General features: G+C 34.4%; 2 protein-coding genes across 2 annotated transcripts; both read left to right on the top strand.

The window, feature by feature from the left end:
* The first annotated feature begins 7 nt into the window (after nucleotides 1-7).
* LOC144435906 (transmembrane protein 220-like) lies at nucleotides 8-3,824 on the top strand. Its single transcript, XM_078124547.1, has 6 exons — nucleotides 8-199; nucleotides 748-777; nucleotides 1,182-1,242; nucleotides 2,397-2,523; nucleotides 3,180-3,239; nucleotides 3,568-3,824. Exons 1-6 carry the CDS (start codon nucleotides 107-109, stop codon nucleotides 3,716-3,718), a joined length of 522 nt encoding a protein of 173 aa, XP_077980673.1. The 5' UTR covers nucleotides 8-106; the 3' UTR covers nucleotides 3,719-3,824.
* A 2,909-nt stretch (nucleotides 3,825-6,733) lies between these two features.
* LOC144435295 (uncharacterized) lies at nucleotides 6,734-13,845 on the top strand. Its single transcript, XM_078123889.1, has 3 exons — nucleotides 6,734-6,864; nucleotides 8,605-9,038; nucleotides 11,217-13,845. The coding sequence occupies exons 2-3, from the start codon at nucleotides 8,644-8,646 to the stop codon at nucleotides 11,569-11,571; spliced, it is 750 nt and encodes a 249-aa protein (XP_077980015.1). The 5' UTR covers nucleotides 6,734-6,864; nucleotides 8,605-8,643; the 3' UTR covers nucleotides 11,572-13,845.
* Nucleotides 13,846-20,202: the final 6,357 nt, after the last annotated feature.

The following is a 20,202-nucleotide window of genomic DNA, read 5'->3' as shown; positions in this document are numbered from 1 at the left end:
GTGGTACGAACAATCACGAGCACGTTCATAAACCTTTACATCTTTTATTATTCATTGACATGGAGATAAATTAGATGTCAGTGTACGTTTGCACGTAACACCTACAATGCCAGACTTAAAAAACAGTCAAGAACCGCTGGAATGGAAACTGGTAAACCTATTTCTTGCAGGTTTATTTTCCTTGTTCGCATATGTGCAGGTAAGCTATAAATTTTAATCATGTACACTGGACAAATCATGATAAAAACCCTGACTCTAACATGATCTCACTGTAATAATATTGCTACTGTACTAAATACAAATACTAGCATACTTGGTCCTATTTTTTTCACATACCATAATTTCTTTTGTTCTGTTTGCAAGTATTACTAAAAGGTACTGTAATTTGAAACAAAATTAAGACAGCTGCATAGATTCCTTTGCAGTTTATTTCTGATAATATTGTTCATTTATAAATATATATGGCTAATTTCATACACTTTGATATCTTAATTGAAAAAAATATTTAGTGTTAAAATTAGCTAGCTCAGCAACAAGTACTGAATCTTCTTAATTTTTTTAGTTATTAATGTCTGATAACCAGACAATAACCAATAAAGATCATAATTTCACTATAGAATTGTATGGTATTAGAACATGTAACATTATCCTGTCAATTTCCTGCCAATAGAAGTTTATTATTCACAATATACTGTTTCAATATAATAAATACTATGGCAACATTTCTTGTTTTATTTTGTTCTTCAGAAAAATGACCCTGACCCAGAAATATGGATAGTGAGTAAGACCATACCATATTTTTTCAGACTGTGTATGTAATACCATGAGAGAGAGAGAGAGAGAGAGAGAGAGAGAGAGAGAGAGAGAGAGAGAGAGAGAGAGAGAGAGAGAGAGAGAGAGAGAGAGAGAGAGAGAGAGAGAGAGAGAGAGAGAGAGAGAGAGAGAGAGAGAGAGAGAGAGAGAGAGAGAGATCATGCACATGTTGATGATTCTACATTTATGATGTTACTGAGGTCATTTGGACTTTGTTCATTATTTGGCAAAGCTGTTACTAGAAATTCAAGTCCTCCTTTTCACAGTATCATAACACAGCAATCATGTTATGTGTTGATGTTTGATGAATAAATATTTTATGGTTTTCATTTAGTTTATTTCCTATTTAACTACTGTTTTTTTTCTAGGCCGTTTACTTAATTCCTGCAATGCTCTGTTTTGTTCTGGTTATATCAGCCAATGCAACAAGTAAGTGCAAATCATTATCATGAAGTTAGTAATTATTATAAAGTCTGGGAAACTATTTATGATTCTTTAGTATTATACAGACATGGACTCAAAGAATGGGATGAAATATGACAAGACAGATAATGATAAATCAAATAAACATTCACATCATAAAATACGACATTATTGCCATTACATAATACAATGTATCTTGAGATTGCTCAAATTGACACAATCATATATCAATTAAATGAAAAATAATTGTGATTTCAATTTTCAAAGATCTTACAATATATTAGAGTAGATCCTTTCATTGGCAAATTTCAACTTATGTCCAGTCCACATATGCTTAGACTTCTGCTTCAATATTTTATGAAGTGTTGGCCATAAAACAGTCACCAATACTTACTGGGTTTTAAATCTACCCGGCAGCTTTGTCAGATGATGTCATAGGTGTCATCACATGATCAGAACTGATGAGTCTGTGTCTGTAGACAAGATCAGTCAATTACAAATGTAGATGGATGTCACGATGGATGTAGACGTATCTAAGTGGGGTTGAACTGAACTGTCGCTGTCTAAAATCAGAGTCTAATTTTAGATTTAAATTAGTCCTAAGTGTTTGTGAAGTCAAAATCTGCCAGTGCGAAGGATATAGGCTAATGATATGCAGAAATGGGACTTCCTTTTCATACTCTTCATTAATTTTCATTTGGAGAGTCTTTCATTAGTTGGATTGAAAAACCTTTCAACAAAAAAATCCTCAGGCACTATCATGAATAAATGAATTTACAACGGGAACACTTCAATGAGTTGAGTATGGGAGCACTAAATAATATCCTTAGAATAAATATATGAATTATCATCTACATTGTCCTTTTTCATTTATTTACTCTGCCTTTTCTTTGTGAATTTGAATTTAATTTCTTGTTAGGAGAAAAGAAATCTCCCTAGATTTTAACTAGTAAGTAATTTAGGGGTTATCAACATGATTCAAGAATAGTGTCAAATGAGATGAAAATTTAAATATAATTAATTCAGGAGTTTGTACAGATTCTTTATATGTTTGGTATAAAAGGAGGACAAGAAATCAAAGAGAATCTATGCAATGCATTATGTATTGAGATTTAGTACAAAGATAACATTGTTGAGCTTTTTCAATTTCTATCCAACAGGTAATCCAATATGGAGGGTGGCATCTTTACTTCACATTATCGGCATCTGTGTTTTCACCTTGTACCAGATGAAAATTATCATGAACAGTACAACAGATCAGAAATTTTATGAAATGGAGGAAGCAAGGTATGTTTTCTGTGCTGTATGATTCTAGTTTTTGGGAGTAATAATTTGTGTAGCTGATTGTCACTAATGATACACGCATGCATGCATGCGCGTGTGTGTGCACATGCACACAATATATGAATGCATACATACATACACACACACATACATACATACATACATACATACATACATACATACATACATACATACATACATACATACAAACATACATACATACATACATACATACATACATACATACATACATACACATACATACATACATACATACATACATACATACATACATACATACATACATACATACATACACACACACATACATGCATACATACATATATACATATCTTAACTTAAACACACACACACACATGCATGTGCACACAATGTATGCGTGCATTCTTGCATACATATGTATACATACATGCATACATGTAGATCACACACATACAGTATTTAGGAGGAAATGTACCAATACTACATCATTGAAATGAGCAAATGAATACAATAAGTGATTATACCTATCATTGCCTTTAATATAATTATCATTTTGCAATTCAGAAGAACATATTGAAATAACAACTAACTTGTCTTTCATTTATAAGAGAACAGCTATTAAGTTATTTCTTGTATGTTTATTAATTCTTTCATAGGGAACTTGGTGGGCTTTTCTTTGCCACAGCTTGGTTACTGATCTGTAGAAACTCTGAAGAGTAAGTATATTACCCAAAAAATGCAAACTGTGACATGGATGAAGCTTTTTAATCAAAATCAGGACTGAATATTGATAAAATGATCAGTAGAAATGTCTAAGCTTACACATTGATATACTGATGTTTTGTTACCAGAAGGAAAAGTAAATAATGCAAAAATAGATTGAAGTAAATGTGATTCAATACTATTTGGGGTGTATAATATATGACAAGTAAGTTATTTTATCTGACAAAACATTTTCAAAAAAAATATTCCAGTTGCAGCTAGTGCAGCTTTAATTAATGTAGTTTATAAATTGTGACCCTTGTGAAATGTATACTTATACAGGTCCAACTATAGGTTTGCAGCTTACATTGGAATGATTATCACTGCTATTCCCATCATATTGTGGATTGGTATTGCTGCCAGTGATGAATACAGAGCAAGTGTACCAGAACACTGCAAAACTGTGATGTATCCTGAGAAGAGTGAGGTTTAGATTATTGTCCAGAAACCAGAGAAGGAGACATCGATGAAGGAAATATATTGTCATTTTGTCCAAGAATTAATAGGACTGTAATATATGGTTACTCTGGAACAGTAAATTAGAAAGGAATGTGATGTATCAAGCTGTGTACTACAGACCTTGATCATGCAATAATTTGATTATTCAGCGTTAATGTCCTTGGAAATGGTGCAATAATACAACCATAAATTGATGGTAGTTGGTATCCTAGGTCCCTGTTCATAATGGGTCTCCTCTGTATGATTAAAAGTAAAAGAAGCCATCTACACCAGAAAGAGTAGACCCATAATGCACAGGGACAAGGGGTGTCAGCTACCATTAATTTATGGACATACTTTATTCTGCAAGTTCTCAAGATGTTATCACTGAATAATTTAAAACATTGAGTGATCAAGATCTGTAGTAGAAGGATCAAAATGTCACATTCGTTTCTAATTTACCATTCCAAAATAACTTTATATTACTATCCTATTGATTCATGGAACCGTGAACAATATATTTTCCATTATCCATTACCATTCCAGAGATATGGATGGATTGAATTGACGGATGATCAATTGCCTGTAACCAGAGAGAATATGTATAAAGTTTGAATAGACTGAGGTATAGGTGACTGCATGCCCTGTAACTAGAGAAGGACACACAGTTTAGTGTATAGTTTGAAAAGACTGATGATTGCCTTGCAGCCAGACAGGGACATGTAAAAGATAAATTAGATAATTACCCTATAACCAGAGAGGAGCATAATGGGTGTATATTTTGATATACATTATCATAAAACTACATTTACTAGTATTTTATATAGAGAGATGGAATATCTAATCACTTTACCAAAATGTTAAAGCTGTCACTTCAAGAATACAGAGAGATAGCTTTAGAAAACTATGTATTGGATTATGTCTGAGAGCAAAGTTTTTGAACAATATAATTAATCAGATGATATCGTGCAAGCATGCTTAATTTACTCTAATTTGAAAACAAATCCACTAGTATATTAAGATGCCTTTGTAATTCCTTAAATATCATGCTGTACTTTCTGTTACGTTGTCTCAACAGAAAATGGGATTCCAAATTTGAACTGCTATAATTTACTACTTTTACCAATGAAAAGCAGTATTATTATGTGATTGATTAAAGGAATGATATGAAATATATGCATGGAACAGATTTCTGGGGGTGGGTCCAAGAAGAATAAAATGTAATATTGACAAAATAGGCATGTTAATTTTTTGATATCTTAGAAAATCATGCTATGTTCATACTCAAACCAAAGAATGGTGTCAAAGGTTATATTTGTACAAAGACTATCATTTCACTATTAAATCTGTTTTTTGAAAAACAAATATATTACTTTCAAACTCTTGAAAATTTCAGGACAAGACTTGTCAATTTACAAAAACAAGTCCAGCTTGATGTAGCGACGAATTCCTCTTCCTCTTCCTCTTCCCACTGCTAATCCTGCCCCTTCCAAAAAATCAATCTTTTTTATTGTGCAATATTGTGTATTTTTATTTCAGTTTCTTATCTCTAAATCTATTCAAGAACATGACTGTGTTGAAAATTCATCTTTCGAGTTGCCAATTATAACATGGACATTTGGCCATGGTCAATGCTATAATACATGGAGTACAAATTGTAGAGAATACTGAAAATATTTGTTTACAAATGAATGATTTGTGAGTCAAAATGTATGAATATATTAACCTTTGGAATAAAGAATATGATGACATTTTCTGTGTATGTGTTGTGACGCATCTTTTGGTTATTATGTAAAAATTAAAATGTAAATATTAAAAGAGGAAGAAGTGTTCCCCCGACTTACAAAAACTCCAATCTCAGAATGGAGAAATTTGGTAAGATTTAACAGGTTCTAGAATTAGCTTTGGCCCTTATTATTATCCACCAACGGACACAACCAAACTTTCTGATTTCAAGGGAAGCTATCATATTGAAATTATTCTGTGAGTAATGTAACATCAAAGGTTGTGAGGGGATTTGAGGAAAATGGTCTATGTACATTTGTACTTTGATTGAAATGTACCAACAAAAAACCCCAAAAACATGGCGACCTTTGATTTCAGTTATGCATGTGCTGTATTTGATCGCAAAAGAGAGAGGGTTTGCTTTTCTTTTCTTTTTCTTTTTTTCTTTTTTTTTTGGGGGGGGGGGGTTGCTGAACAACATTACACATACACAGCCTCACATACAATAGCACTTACATTTTTGTCTTCCTGTGATAATAGAGCACAAGTTTGATCGATTACTAGCTTAATTAATCTTGAGGCATGTAGGGTCGATTTGATTTTTAAAAAAATGTAATTTGATTAAATATGAACTACTGTGTCATGTTTCACCCACAATTTGTTCTTCTGAATGAACAGTGCATATTTTATAATTAAAAGTGTAATTTAATTAAACTACTGTAATGGGTGTTAACATCCAATAATAATCTTTATTTTAATTGAAACCTGATTTGTCAATTTATAGTAAATTTTCACTTTACTCATGGCGTCACTTAAACGTAAACCAAATCGCGACAGGGTGTCCAATCTTTACCAAAAGTGAACTATTCGTCTCATAGGAAACCTTTCCAGAAAGTTTTGTCTCTATCTTTCAATGAATGGCGCCACATCCTTGATCAGATTACAAATTAAAATTAGTCTTTATTTTTTCGAGTGTGTTTATTGATTTTAAAAGCTCTAAGCTATCTAGGTTACCAATCGAGATACATGAAAAAACTATTTACAGTATGCCTGATGTTACGATTCAAGATCACTCAAGGTTGATAAAAATTCTAAATGCTCAAAATTTTAAATTAAATATCCTTCCTTAATCAATCATGTTGTACGTTGCAAAGGTTATATGACCCCCCCCCACACACACACACACATACACACACATACACATACGCGCGCACTGAAATTATGTCACTTGGACGTGTGATGATGTCGCGCGCCACCATCGTTCAAATTTCAATCTGAGTGTGACCTAGTTTCGAAGTTGTTGTGATGGCGGACGTGGGTTATAATATTGTTGTCCCAAAAATCGGCGTTTATTCGCTCGTTCTTTGACAAATGGCTTGAACCAGCTTGATCACACATCTTTACAACAACTACAAGGTAAGCGTTAGTGTTTAAACCTACTCGCTATTCTGGACAAGTTCGCCGTCAGGTCACGAATTGTCCTCAGCCTTAGGTCAGGTCAATTCACATAGGATCCCAAAAGCCGGTGGTGTACAGATACTGAGATAGCTACAAGCTGTCATTACACAGGAATGTGTTCACCGTTTTTTAAAAGGAACATCTTTCTTATAACATGTATACATGCCTTGTTTTTATATCACGCACTCAATCTTTATTTACTCAACTCACATAGTACTAAGTGTTAGTTTCAGAGTCGAGTGTGGTATTATTACGTTTTATGTGTGTCACGTGTGTCTATGACGTCACTCAATGACTTATCATCAGTTCCTGTCTTTACGTCAGTGTTCAGTTATATCAATATCTAGTGTGCCAAAGCAAAGGGGAGCTAGCTGGAGACGTGACTTGAAATTGTTGTTGAATTTGTAGAGAGTGGGACTAATATTTTGAATTTGTCTCAAGTACAGTACTGTATACCGTTATACGCCTAACAAAAATGTCAAATATCGCCCACTTTTAACTCGGAATGCTCTGTAGGTCTCGCTTCAAAATCTTAAGGCGGAAAACAACTCAAAATCAACCCTCAGATTTGTGGCATCGCTGATTAGAATCGCATGTTTGTTATTTTCTCTCATGTGCACAGTTATTGATAAAGACATTTAATTTGAGTTGGAACCAATGTGACCCAATTTCAGATTTTTCATAACTCGGTGATGAAATATTTAGTTATTTCAATATGCCATAATATACATGTTGAAATCAAACTTAACAAAACCAATTTTCCATGTTCAACTGTTATTGCATGTAAATGGTAATAGTAGGGAATTGCATCATTGTTTCATTGGCAATCGACAAAAGTGTGATCCATGGCCATATCGTGGTGAACAGACAATTCCCACCATGCAATACTGCCACCATACTTGTAACCATTAGTGAGGTACTGACATTCACAAACAACAGATTGTTCATTTTCTGAGTCAGTTGCTTATATCCTCTTTCTCTAATATAAGAAGTATCATCCATAACCTTACTTTAGCAGAATGTATTTTTAGACAGTCTTCTCTCCAGCACAGTGGCCTTTAATTGACTTGACACCACAATTTACATTATAAAGTGTCTGTATTGGAAATGTTGGGAGTTAACATATGTTGACTTCTTGGGGCCATGAGTGTAGGTTTGGAACAATCATGTCATCCCGGAGTCCCAGTCTAGGCTTTACGTGTTTGCTATGACATTTGGTATGATGTACAAGGTTGATAGTGCAACTTTCAAGTGGGTTCATATCCTCTAAATAAGTGATTGTTTTTCAAACAAAATTTAATACCATGAACAAAAAGTCTTGGTGTACTAAATTGGCATAAATGATCTTTGATATGAATACTAGTATTATAATATGTGTGTTGGTTTGTTTATTCATCATTTGATGAGAATTTGAGTAAAAAGACCAGGTTTTATTTATCATGTAATCCCGTTGTTTCTGTTATTTTGTCAAAGATGATTTCATATAGTAGTATGTTGTGGAATGTTTGGTGTCCTTAATTTCCTCTATTCTATGTCATATTCTCTGCCTTAATACTTTGATTTTCTCTGTATGTATTTTTATGAAATGTGCAAATAATGAAACAAATAGTAAATAGTATAGTTAAATAGTAAGAGCAATTAAAATTCGTGTAGTGTCTATGGTAAGACTCACTTCTTGCTATCCCCATTCATTTGCAGGATTTTACCAACCCAATCTCATTTACATCCAGGGCCTTCATGTCAAACATGTGGAAGTCAAAAAGAAAGAAAAAGTCAGAGGAACAATGTGAAAGTGTCATTGATGAAGCTGAAGAAATCCGTCGCAAGAGTTTGAGTCGCATGCACCAACTAAATGATAAGGTTTTTGGACTTATCTTTATGGTTATCTTTGTTTCTCCACTTCTATGTATTGCCTTTATCACTATGGGGACACACCATGGCCCTGCAACTATACCAATTCTCCTTGCTTGTATGGCAGTCTTAATAGGCATCTCTGCATGTGTGGCAAAATATTGTCTTCGACCACGTGCTCTTGATGAGATTATTACAACTGCTGGCAGTAAGACAACAAATATAGCTGAAACAACAGAAGATGCTGCTACCACTGAACCTGAAAGACAGACACTCTTGAAGTAATGAGCGTTCATTTGTCTTATGTGATATAGCAGATCAATGTGGTATAGTGTCAGTGCTAATAACTAATATGATTGAATTTCTTGATAGGAGAACAAAGAAAAGGTTGAGTTTATCCCAGCTGCATTTCTTTATGTGTAGGGGAAATTTTCACCAATCTTGCATCATGTGACTTCTCCAAAACAAACAATGCTAGGAGCTTCTTTTTGTTCTCACATTTAGCCTCAGCATTTGTAAGTCTTTGTTTCAAGAGGTGTGTAGCACCTAACTTTGCTTCTGTCCCTCAATTCTTCACCCTTATGTCCAGCAGGCACTCTCTCCTACTAGCCAGATTTACCAACTATTATTATGCTATTGTACAAAGGTTGTGTGATGTAAGATTAGTAAAGATAATTTTGCTGGGTGCCCTAAGCATAACAAAATGCTGCTATTATATCACTCCATGAAAAGTCTAATATACCAACCTTTACCAAACTTTTACCCTACCTGATGAGGCTCACCTAACTACCATCTCTCTCCAGGGGTAGTATGAGACGCAGTACCACTTTTGACTCGAGGGGAGAGATTACCATGAGTAAATTAAGTCGAAGGTAGACCTTAGTCTCATACTCGCCTCATTTACACACCCTCTGCTCAAATTTATTGTTCCATTAGAAACATTTGCCCCACATGAACAAATTAAAGTGGCCATATGGATGAAGATTGCGTATTTATTTTTGATTTTTAATTCATACCACAATTGTATCATGACTTTCTACTTGAAAAATCAATGTGAAACAATATATGGCAAGTCATTGGTTTGTAACTTAATAATTAGCCAAAAATTAACAAACATATAAAATGTTTGTTATTGTACATACAATAACAAACGTTTTTGCAATCTATTGAGTTATAAACACAGACTTAATCAACGTTCTTTCATGATAAAATTGTTTTAGAAATTAAAAAATCCTAAATATGTACGTAAACCTCATCCTATGGCCACTTTCAAACACTACTCCTAATTCTCAAATGACTGTATTATCATGTACAGGCTAAACTTGCAGTCTAGTCACAGCTGCCGATTTGTCCAAGTGTACTTGCCTGAATACTTGTGCAATACTGTCAAGATTAGCTGATTGATTACGATAATTTGATTAAATCAATTTGTGCTTGGCTGACAGCTAGTGAATGATTTGATTAAGGATTGGACAATGCTGAGCTAGTTGATGCTTACATCTTCAACAAATGAGTAATTACCTAGCCCTGGTTCATTGACTAAGGCAAAGTGACTTGATTGTATTATTTAGTAGCCTATACAGCAAACAGACATGTGGAGTCATCATCTTCTGCATGAGTAGTAAAGATTGATAACAATGTTACACAGTTGTCTGGGTAGTTCAGTTCAAAAGTTACATTGTAACTCATGGTACTGTTCATGAAGGCAGCCCCTTTTTGTTTTTGTGTCTCGAGATGTGAAACCAACATTTCCTTGATTCAACAAAATCATTTTATAAAATGGGGTCAGAGAAAAAAATTGATGGGAAACATGAAAAGGTCACCCTATGTCAGTTTACATAACTATACATACCATAGAGTAGTTTTGTTTAAAGAAATGGCTTCAGTTAATTCATTACATCTCTCAATTTTGGCTTCATTAGATTACTGATTCACATAATAACTAAGTCAAAGTACTCAGACTGATATGATGGTTTACATATTAACAAGTAATTCAAGATTCCTTTGATGACACCATTGAGACTGAGACATCTAAGTTTGTAATATGTTTCTAGATATTTCTTTTGTGTTATGAAATATGAGGTGATTTTGTATTAGTAAATTAATCACCCTAATGCTTTTATCCAATTTATATATTTTTTCTATAGATGTCACCTACTCATATTATTCCTTTCAACGTCATCTCTGAGTGCAAGAACACTCTTTAGATATTACCTTTATAAGCCTGATGATTTAAGAAAAGTTCCAATCAGAGTTTTTAGTCTGTGGAAAAGACTCCATCTGTAACATTGATATTAGATGAAATTTATCCATTAATCATCTATTTCAGATATGCAGACAGTGTTAATAGCAACAGACATTCTGATGAAATATTGCAGATAGTATAATACAAAATATCAAATGATTGTTCAAGTAATGACAACCTAATGAAGTATAACCTTTCTGTTTTATATATGCAGGCATGGAGCACAAACGTCAGATATATGTAGTTTCCAAAGTGCCGGTGTCTTAGAAAGAGATGAATCTAATTCCAAAGGTGGAGTCATGAAAAATTCTGATGTTACAATAATAATTTGTCCAGCAGAGAATATGAGCGTCATCCAAGAAAGCGAGATTAAAAGAGAGAATCATATTAGTTCTTCATCACAGAAATCTGAAATAGATGTAGAAATGTCAATGGATCACTTTGCTCAGACTGTATGCAATACAGCAAATGATAAAGATGGGCAATTATCTTTCCCAGGAAATGATAGTATAGAAGGAAACACTTCATGTGATGTTGACATTCACATAAAATCCCAATCGTCTGTTTGAAATCATACCCCAGAGATTAAATTGGTTGTATTTTTTCATTGCTCTTCTTGTAAATGGCTTCATTTTACTAAACCTAGAATCCATGGTAACTGCCAGATATTTGATATCCATGTTGTAGAGAAAGGACAATGTTATCATTCAAACGGGATGTTCACATTCTGAAAGTAAAGCTTTTGACATTTAAAAGACTGAAATGTGTGTCTCTTTAGTGTCATGACTATCTTTCTTCAGAAATGCTCTGTAATGCATTTTACAATAAATTGGGCACCTGCTTATGATAAAACCTTTCGATGTCTAGTTTAGAAATTGTTCCAGGGAAAGTAGGCGTATATCTGTTTTATGCAAATAGAGTAAAAAGTTATTTTAGGACTAAATTGTCTAATGCTTGGGGTTGTTCAAACCAAAATAGTTGATTCAATCTTTCATATGCAAATAAGTTGCAATAGTATGACTTGTTGTCAAAAGACTTAAGCTGGAAAGCTGCGCACCAGATAAGACGTATTTGATAAGGGTATTTCTTGGGAGATGTAGATAACACCCTGTTTATTACAAGATGACCGTCTCGGGATCTAAATAAAGTAGAAATATGTTGTTTTGGGTCAGTTATTTAAAGGGCAATGCCACTTTAGGAAATGAAAGTATTTTGATAAATTTTTCATTCTGGAGAGTCCCATGAATTCACATAACATTGAACAAGGAAGGTAAAATACAGTTCAATTTGCTGTTTCTTGGTAATTGTGTGCAATTTGTGTGATGTGAAAGTTTATGTAAATAGCTTCATTTCCTGGACTGGAATTCCCTTTCAAAGGTTAAACATGGACCAATTTTCTTGGTACTCAATGGATATATTGCTTGTGCTTTATAGTTGTGTGATTTTGTCCAAGTAAAGTAATTAGAGCCAATTGACTGACATGCAAATTATGTCAGACTGTAATTTTTAGTTAAAACCTACACTCAGATTACTTGGTTTATTTCTTGTGAAGGATGGCACTTGATATTTGATCAAAAGATCTAAGGTAAATAATTGGGTACATAGTTTTGCCCAAATTGTCTTTTCCTATGCCTGGAAAAATCTAGCCTATAGTCAAGTCATGAGGGGATTTCGACTATTTCATGCCTATCATTTCCCTAGTGTTTGTGTATTCAAACCTATAATTAGACACGGCAATGTCAATGATATGGAAATCATGTTTATACAGTACTGCTGCAATCACATTTTTTGGTTCTATTTGCATGATGACACTATTGATGTCGTCTCACAGCAGGCAAATTGAAAGCCTAATAAGAATTTGCACTGTTTTCTTACCAAAGTTTTATCAAAGTCAAATCAAAGTAAAATCAAATTAGCAAAATGCTAGATGAGAGGGGAGAAATATCTAAATCTCAACACAGCTTGACTCTAGGCAAATATATATCTAGAGGACTATTCACATTCAAGGCAAATATCTGATCCATGGTATGCATATTGAGTGTAGAAACGATTTTCATTGTGAAAAAATCACAACTACTTGGTAAATTCTTTAGGATGTCTTGTAAGTTTGTAATGTTGACACAACTTTGGTTTTATAAGCTGTAAGCATATTCTACAGATGAAATGTTGTGTTCATGTAAACACAATAAGGAGTACAGTCTGTCCAAACCCTTATATATGAAAGACAATGAGATGCAACATTGTATTATGATATTGATTATCTGAAAAGTAATGAGCCTGGTATCAGAGCAGAACGAGGCTGTAAGGCTTAGTTGTTCCATTGTCATATATCATACATTTTGTATGTTACTAATTCCATGCATACATCTAACAGATCTAATGAATGCAGTAAATTCAGCTGTTCACCTTTGACACTTGTATTTTAGTTATTCGATTAAAACTCTGGTTACTCTCTTATTAGTTGATAAGAACATTAAGATCATAAGGTCAGTTGCTGAAGACTGAATTTTAAATGGTTATTTACTGGTTTGCTATTAATCTTGATTTCAATATTGCATTGACAGATTCTTGCGTGGTTTTATTTGTGCAAAGTGCTTCGAAAAGATGTGGAATCCTATATTAAGGTGTAGTTTGTAAAATGCCTAAAATTTATGATAACACGACTTAACAGGACAGGATATCAAACATATTTCCAAAACTTGCAATAAAATAAAATAAAGTAATATAATTATAATAAATTGTACTATAATTTTTAAAAACATTACCATTTATCACACATCTATTTATTCACAGTTTATATTTGTAAAATACTTTATCTGAGGGTATTTATAACGAAACGCCACCTGCCCATGTCAATAAACTTGATTAATTGATTGATTGATTGATTGATTTATTTATTTGAATCTTGATTGATTGATTGATTAATTGATTGATTGATTGATTGATTGATTGATTGATTGATTGATTGATTGATTGATTGATTTTGTCTCAAAAATACATGATTGATATAACAGCCTTGTTTGAGGAATATCTTTAATTATCAAAACAGATTTGTATTTGCAGTAGTAATCACATTACTAGGTCAATCAATTATTACCTGCAGTGAGTGAGGGAGGTTGTGTTTGTCAATTTCTGTCTGTCTGTCTGTCTGTCTGTCTGTCTGCCTGCCTGCCTGCCTCTGTCTGTCTGTCTGTCTGTCTGTCTGTCTGTTTGTTTGGTTTTTTGTTTGATTCTGTATGAAATTGTTGTCTCACTCATCTCAAATGAAATGTTCGATAATAATGACAAGAACTGATCAGATTTTGAAGATAGTGCATGCTAATCAACCTAATCAGTAGTTTAGTTTATTACAATTTTATCATAATATGCATTTTGCTGCAGAAATATAATGTCACCCATCCAATTCAATTTTTTTGATAAACTTATACAAACTAAGAATACATGTTTGCATATTAATTAGCCATGTCCACAGGTTCACCAATTGTGCTGATTAGAGGTAATCAACCCATTATTTGCCAATATTTGGAAAGCCATACCATTTACCATACGCAATGATGCTATACCTAAATATTCCCAAACAATGCACGATAAAATTTAACCCCACTTGGATATTCATAAATCAGGTTTGTCTTCCACCTTGTATATGGTGACAATAACTTTTGTTATTCATTGCCATGAATTTACTTAAATGTCACTAAACTAGTTTGGCTCTAATCGAAAACTAAAACAATGTTCGGAGATGCATGTTTCGTATGGCGTGTCGATATCGCTGCCAGACAATGTGTTCAATACCTTGGAGCTGACTTGGACCAATCCTTGTCAAGTGAATCTATGGCAGCTAAAGGTTGTTAAAAAATCGCACTCTCGTCTGAAGTTTTTATATCGCAATAAGAAATTCTTGATACTAATATCAGAAAACTACTCGCCAATTGTCTAGTTCAATGCCATTTTGATTATGCCAGCTCATATTGGTATAGTGCCTTGACTATGAAAAGCAAACACAAACTTCAAACTTCTCAAAATAAGGTTATTCGATTTGTCCTGGATATGCCACCGCGGACTCATATTGAACCAACTCACTTCAAAGAATTGGGATGGCTCCCCGTCGGCCACAGGGTTTCATATATTAAGCTCAACCATGTACATAGAGTTAGAACAGGATTGGCCCCGAAGTATCTATCCGATCCATTTGTTTTTAATAGTCATGTATATAGAACTAGACCCGGTCCCTATTCTATTTTTATTCCAGGCGGGGCTCGGTTTTATCAGAATAGTTTTGTGTATACAGCCAGTGTGCAATGAAACAAAGTACCAAGTAATGTACAGAGCGTAACTTCTAGTACTCTTTTTAAGAAAAGGTTGAAAAGATACTTTTATGATTTAATGGATCGATGTGTAAAGGCTGACTTCCTTTTTTACTGATTGGTGTTTTGTCTCTTGTGAGTTTAATCTGTATTTTGGTAAAGTTGAGTTTGTCTGTTCTGTGTGGGACCACAGTGGAAATAAGTTTTTAACTTAACTGTGTTATCCCAGCACAATAACGTTTATTTTGTCTGTTGTAACTGTTTTCTGTATAACTGTGTACTGAATGTTTATTTTCTTGTGCTGAAATAAATCAAATCAAATCAAATCAAGATTTAAATCTTGATTTATTTAGATAATTGACTTTTCGACACATACTCTATCTCAATGTATTTTAGGAAAAATGATACCTAAGAACACAGTTTCCACATTTATTTCATAAGCTTAAGTTTAAGCATTCTTCGTTAACTCCATTATTATATTTACGATGTATGTATGTATGTATGTATGTATGTATGTATGTATGTATGCAAGAAGCATCGTCGTTCAACATGAGACCCATACGTATACATTGCAGCTGTCAGAGGGATGCTTTAGATTTACCAAAATAGTGCTTCAGTCAAGCAAACAAATCACACGTTGTCTTAAATAGGTCGGGAGTTCAATCCCAGCTTCACGCATCGATGCTACATGTTGTCATGAGTGATTCATAAGATACAGTAAGACCATTCGTCGTTCTGGAATAACCTTTTCTATAGCTCTGTCGGACAAGTCTTTTTCATGCCTAAAGTTTAATCCTAATCTGAGCTGACCCTTTAAAAGTTTATTTAACTTACATGTAATATGCCCCCAACACAGCGAAAATTCAGCTCAGGACTAATAAACACCAAATTGTCCATGGAGAATGTACTCAGACTTCATTTGTATCGAGAGATGTAGATCTTTGAACTTTAAATACTCGTCGGTTATTTGGCACACAAACTACGTGTAATTACACCTTACAGGAGGCCTGGAGGCAGTCATTCAGATTTAAATCTGTCGTTTTTCATTTGTCATTTGACTTCAAAGTGGTATTTGCTTACCTCTGTAAGTGCGTCGGAATGGTCCTTTCCCATGATTGTTTCTGTCGAAAAATAACTTGAGTTACAGAACCTTAGGGTATTCCTCAGTAATGAAGAAATATAGTAGAGTGGAGACGAGTACATGGCAAAAACGAATCGCTGAAACAATCCATCAATCAGCATATCACATGATCAAGGCACAATCTCACAGCTCCACTTACAAACAACTTTTAACGCACCATGGTCGAAATTCAAACTATCTGTTTCTAGAGGTAGCCCAGAGACTTTGCTTTCTAGCTTGACAATCTTGTTCAGCAGAACAAACAACATCATTATCGCGAACACCAAGTCTCAGGGCTAGATCAGAGGTAGAAATAGTAAAAATATGATATGATGAAATTGGGCTCACAAATTCACTGAACAATACAGTCGTTTCTTTCAAATAAGATTACTTTTCATCGTGTTATACTATTTTTCAATGAAGTCATGTTGAGAGAGAGAGAGAGAGAGAGAGAGAGAGAGAGAGAGAGAGAGAGAGAGAGATTGAATATCAAGTATTCACTTTGAAAATTCATTTGATGTTATTAAACTATATATTACCATGCAGTTCACTGCCTGACATCACGTACGTCACACATGTAATCACGTGAACCTTAATACATTGAGAATTGATCAAATGCGCGTTTCACATATTTATATGCCAATTAATTAGACGAAAATGTAAAAGGTGCAAAGGTAGACGAGGAGCGGCTCCATTGTATCCATCACTACTGCAGGGGTAATCACATGGAAGGAGGTGGAACGCATGACAATTAGTGACCACGAATAAATGCAATGATATCATGGGATATCATCAATTTTGCTTATTAAACTTATTCCCTATATAACAGACGGAGCTTTATACTCTAGGGTTTGGATTTAAAACCCACGGAGCTAGATGTAACTAGGGATGTTTTGAGTGATTTTTTTCCATCTCTTATATCGAGAATGCTGTTACCTTTATACGTTCATTACGACTGTAATAGTACGAGACGCAAGTAGGTCACCTCACTATTTGTAGGGCACGCTTTGAACTTATACATTAGAAATGGTCATGTGCGTAGCATATACAATACAAAATGTGCCTTGTTTTGCTAATACTATTTTTACTTTAAAGATTAAGACAACATTTTGAATGTCAAATTGAGATTGAATGAAGATAATAAATCGTGTTAATGATGTAAACAAGATAAGATACCCGCCTCCCCGCCAAAACAGTACAGTACCCCCCCCCCCAAAAAAAATACAAAAAAAAACACACACCAAAACGACAACAACGACAACAACAAAACTAGTGGGCACACACTCCATCTACAATTTTTGTTGGCAGGGGTAATATTTGAGTTACCGTGATACTAAACGAACATTTTTTGGGCTGTCACCACAGGGAGAAGCTAGCGTGAAACTGATCGATCGATCGATCGATCGATTTATTGATTGATTGATTACATGTAATTTTTGTTGGCAGGGGTAATATTTGAGTTACCGTGATACTAAACGAACATTTCTTGGGCTGTCACCACAGGGAGAGGCTAGCGTGAAACTGATCGATCGATCGATTTATTTATTGATTGATTACATGTAATTACATGTATTTAACCGAATGGTTAATTTTTTGTGGTGAATTAAAATTTATTTGTGTGGGATATTGATCATTTGAATTTTGAATCCATCCATAATTTCCTTTTTGCAATTTCACCTATTTGGGTTACCGTATAGTAACCCTGACTTTCCACCAAATCAAAATCTAATCAATCCGTCCTTTTTCAAGGACTGTCTGAACCACACATAGATCCGTCTAAATTTAAATTTATATATATATCATACATGCTAATGATCTGAACAAACAGACAAATAGGGCTAGGTGATGTTATTAAAACATAACACCATGTCAAAATTCTGTCAGCTGATGTACTAAATAATAGACTAGTCAACCTTTAAATTGTATCTGAAGTTCTGAAAAATCCAAATATTAACTTTAACTTAAAACTCCTGCATATTATCTGCAAATCGTAAATATCAAATATTCTCTAGTATGGGTGGGGCAAAGACGGGAAACGGCAAGACTTGACACGCTGGTACTCTATATAGACTATCAATTTATGGTGATTAGAACAAACATGAACTGTTTGTGCAAGCCGGGGGGGGGGGGGGGGCATGGCATTAAAGACCCAATCTTATTAAAATACGATCAAGGAAAGGTTCGGTTGGAGTGACCTAGAATGTATAAAAGATGTTCAACAAAAAGGACATTAACCAGTGGAGTATTATCGAAGACACGTTAGAGTTCAAGAAAATCAATTTAGGGACCGGACAGAATTTACGGCAGGGGGGGGGGGCCTGGGGAGATATTATCTCTGACTTGGTTTTTTTCCTGGCCCCCCCATCCACTGTGACCAAAATTTCACAGCCCCCCCTTTCAAAAGTATAAAAATTTCATGGCCCCCCCCCCAAAAAAAAAGAAAGAAAAAAAGTGCACAATATCCTGTCCCCTACAATAACTAAAAAGAGTACAAATTTTTTTGTTACTGTAGTAGACTGTCGACAGTCGCTCGCGCCTTTTTCCCCCTACGTTTTATCTAAACTCCGATCCGGCGCAACACTAGTCTAATCGCAAACTGATATCGAGGGCCGAAGGCCCGAGTCATAGTGATCGAGGGCCGAAGGCCCGAGCGACTCGCTTGGGCCTTCACAATTCGGCCCTCGAAATCAGTTTGCGATTATACTAGTGTTGCGCCGGACCGGAGTTTAGATAAAACGTAGGAAAAAAAGGCGCGAGCGACTGTCGACAGTCTGTTACTGTAGCACAACTGTAATATTTCTTTTGGTACTACTATTATGTTACTATTTCAGCCCAAACAACTTAGTAGTTGTAGAGGAAGTTTTTTAGAAAACAAAACAAAATAAAACATTTTGACCATACATGTAATCATACACATGTGGTATAATCTTGTTTATTTCCCAACTAGACACCATAAGTAGTCATCACTTAATACCAAGGCATTTGATGTGGTGGTTTTAACTGTCATTCGCTGATACATACACAGAAACACAGACACAGAGTAAACACACATTCACATGCGTGATTTGTGAAAAACTGTAGTGGGGACATTTGTGGGGAGTATCTAAGGACATCACATCACCTACATAGTGTATTCAAATATCTATTTATACTCATAACACAATAACTATCTAATGTCAGACATTTGTGATGTCATGAAGTGCTAGCAAACTAAGGATTTTATGCACACTGAGGTCTGACAAATATAGCTTTCACTTTCCTACACCAAATGCATTACCAATACATATGTAAATGTAAGACATTTGTGACTTCATGAAAGTGCAAAAAAATTCAGAATGTTGTGGAATACTTAGATGTAATCAATATGCTTTCAGTTCCAAAACCATACATATTTAAACCTATAGTGTCAGGCATTTGTGACTTCATGAAACATTGGCTTGGTTTAGTGAAAGCCAAACAAAATGATGTTTCTCATATAAGTGACATTGCAAGAAGATTCCCACAGAATGAAGTTGTTGTTAGCGAACGACACAGGAAGACAAGGAGAAAGAAGGAAAATAAAAGAAAAGTAAGAAGATGGAAAGAGAAAAGAACAATTAGTCAAGCAAAAAGACTGTTGTTAACTGTTTTTAGTGAGCAACTTGTGGATAAGGTTGTAGGAAAATACGGTCAGAAGGCAACTACCAAAGTTAGTGCAAAGTCACTGATGAAAAAAAACACTTAACACCACGCAGACATCTAAATGCTTTACAATATTTAGTACAGATAGATGCATT

Source organism: Glandiceps talaboti, chromosome 5 (assembly GCF_964340395.1).
Source record: "Glandiceps talaboti chromosome 5, keGlaTala1.1, whole genome shotgun sequence".
NCBI classification, from domain to species: Eukaryota; Metazoa; Hemichordata; class Enteropneusta; family Spengelidae; genus Glandiceps; species Glandiceps talaboti.
The sequence above is the reverse complement of the archived record's forward strand: the minus strand, read 5'-3'. Positions and strand labels throughout refer to the sequence as shown.